The 2,303-nt window shown below is 40.3% G+C and overlaps 1 protein-coding gene across 1 annotated transcript; it reads left to right on the top strand.

Moving 5' to 3' along the window:
• Positions 1 to 246: 246 nt before the first annotated feature.
• LOC18428965 (remorin 4.2) lies at positions 247 to 1,669 on the top strand. Its single transcript, XM_006838261.4, has 2 exons — positions 247 to 967; positions 1,245 to 1,669. The coding sequence occupies exons 1-2, from the start codon at positions 419 to 421 to the stop codon at positions 1,434 to 1,436; spliced, it is 741 nt and encodes a 246-aa protein (XP_006838324.1). The 5' UTR covers positions 247 to 418; the 3' UTR covers positions 1,437 to 1,669.
• The last annotated feature ends 634 nt before the right edge of the window (positions 1,670 to 2,303 follow it).

Raw genomic sequence — 2,303 nt, 5'->3', positions numbered from 1 at the left:
ATATAATTTTTTTCTTTTCCGCAACTTCTCCAATAAACCCTCCCTCTCTCTCTCTCTCTTTTATTTAGTGCTGCACAACTTCACTCTTGTCTACCCCCTTCCTCTCTCTCTACAACTTAACCATTGAGCCTCCTTCCTCTCTCTCTCTCTCTCTCTAAAATTTGTGGCTTTGTCCAGGGACCTGGTCTGTCCTACGTGGTGGAGTTTTTGTTCATATATTGGCTCTCTCTCCCTCTAGGAATAGAAAGTTTCGTGAGAGCCTGCCTTTCTCACAATGGATTTTATCCTTTTATTAACATCCTCAAGGTGCTTTCCACCTCTTGGCAATGGCGTCCCCCTATGAACTCCCTCCCTCCCATTTCCTCCCATCTTCCTCAAATTTCCACTCCTTATTGCTGCAAAATTAACCCTAGGTCCCATGTCCACTACATCCTCTGGTATGCTGAATCAACTTAGGCTCACTGGTAGAGAGGAGGAACCCTATGATGAGAGTGAAGTTAGGGACATCCATGCCTTGAGCCCTACAGCTAGAACTCCAGGCTCTGTGAGAACGAGTAGAGAGACTTGGGACACAGTCAGTGGGCAATTATCATCTGGATTAAGTGAGGTTTCAATTGAGAATTTCACTAGCATGAGTAGAGAATTCAATGCTCTGGTGATTGCTGGCTCTGACTCTAGATCAAATGAAGGTGAGAATCAGATCACCAATTTACCGAGAATTGGCGAGGATAGAGAGGAGGTGGACGCTTTGGCGATCGTTCCCGATACAGTCCGCATCGAGCCGCCTCCTCCCAGGCCACAAACTCTGCAGAGGGTGAAGAAAGAGGAGCTGGAGACCAAGATCAATGCATGGCAGACCGCGAAGATCTCGAAGGTCAACAATAGGTTCAAGAGAGAGGAAGCCATCATCAGTGGTTGGGAGAGTGAAGAGATCCACAAGGCCAACTCCAAGATGAAGAAAGTCGAGGTAGGTGACCCTTTCAGCCCCATATGCACAAATACATGTGCTTCTACTTAAATCATGATGAAAAAAATAGTAGGGACCTTCTTGTTTCTCTTAATTCTGCAGCCCTTAATCCTAATCACCATTGCAATGAAATTCATTATTGTAAATCAGCTTTTTTATGTGTAATCTGATAGTCATTGATGTAGTGATTTCTATCTTTCCATTATCATGTTACTAGTTTCTTGTTGAATGTTAGGATGTGAAAATTCAGCAACTGATTGATGTTTTATGATCAAAGAGGAAATTGGAGGAACGGAGAGCCAAGGCATATGAGCGAATGCAGAACGATATCGCTCGGGCTCACCGAAAATCAGAGGAGAAGAGAGCGTCTGCAGAGGCCAAGAGAGGGACCAGGACAACCAAGATCCTTGAATTGGCAAACCTCATGAGAGCTGTGGGCAAGTTTCCTCCCAAAATCTCATTCTTCTGATCATATGCTCTCTCTGTCTCTCTCTCCATGGGTAGGTTTTGTTGGATGTACATGAAAGTAATACGCGGTGTGACGATGTTTTAAAGATCAGGTAGGTGGGTGTATTTCATTGTCTTCCATTCAAGGGAGTTCTACCAAACTTTGAAAGACTGGTCAGTACTGGTTTGCTGAGTTATGTTAAGAAGGAAAATCCTAAATATTTGAAGGAGTCTACATAAATGATTTGTTCGAAACCTTCACTTAGTCTCGAGTCTTGACGGTATCCTCTAATACCATTTTTGGGCCATATTTCGACGACTGCCTTATCATTTTAATTTTTATTTCTGACATTTCCTTCTCAATATCTACTGATCAAATAAATGGATGGTGGAGACGTGGGATATGATGATACTCTTTTTGGGGTACCAAAACAGCAAAAGTCCTACCGAATTGGAATTTCCATGCTAGGAATTAGCATGATTGACTAGTTAGCAGTGTTTGCAAACTCGGCCGGTCCAACTCGGAACACCCGGTCAAACAGGAACGGCTAATTTGGTTTTGGCCGGTTCTGGTAGTCTAGCCTAGTATTTTCAAAGAAATTTATATAGAATCTCAAAAATTAAGGGATTTGTTTATATTCGACTGTTTTTTATCGTTTTGACGAAGATTGGAAAGTGTTTTGATTATGCATACTTATTTTTATATTTTATATTTTAAAAAAAATTTTAAAATATCTCGAAGCACAAATCTATTTTTTAAAAGTTTATTTATTTTTATTAATTTTCAACTTTATTTAGATGTCATTTGTTTAACCATGTTCTAAATATTCATTTTTTTTAAAAAAAAATTATAATTTTTTATTTTTTAATACTTTTTGAACGGCGGAGG

Source organism: Amborella trichopoda, chromosome 3 (genome assembly GCF_054954075.1).
Source record: "Amborella trichopoda isolate Santa Cruz 75 chromosome 3, AtrichopodaSantaCruz75HAP2 v2.0, whole genome shotgun sequence".
NCBI lineage: Eukaryota > Viridiplantae > Streptophyta > Magnoliopsida > Amborellales > Amborellaceae > Amborella > Amborella trichopoda.
Note: the sequence above shows the minus strand (reverse complement) of the source record. Positions and strands in the feature narration are given on the sequence as shown.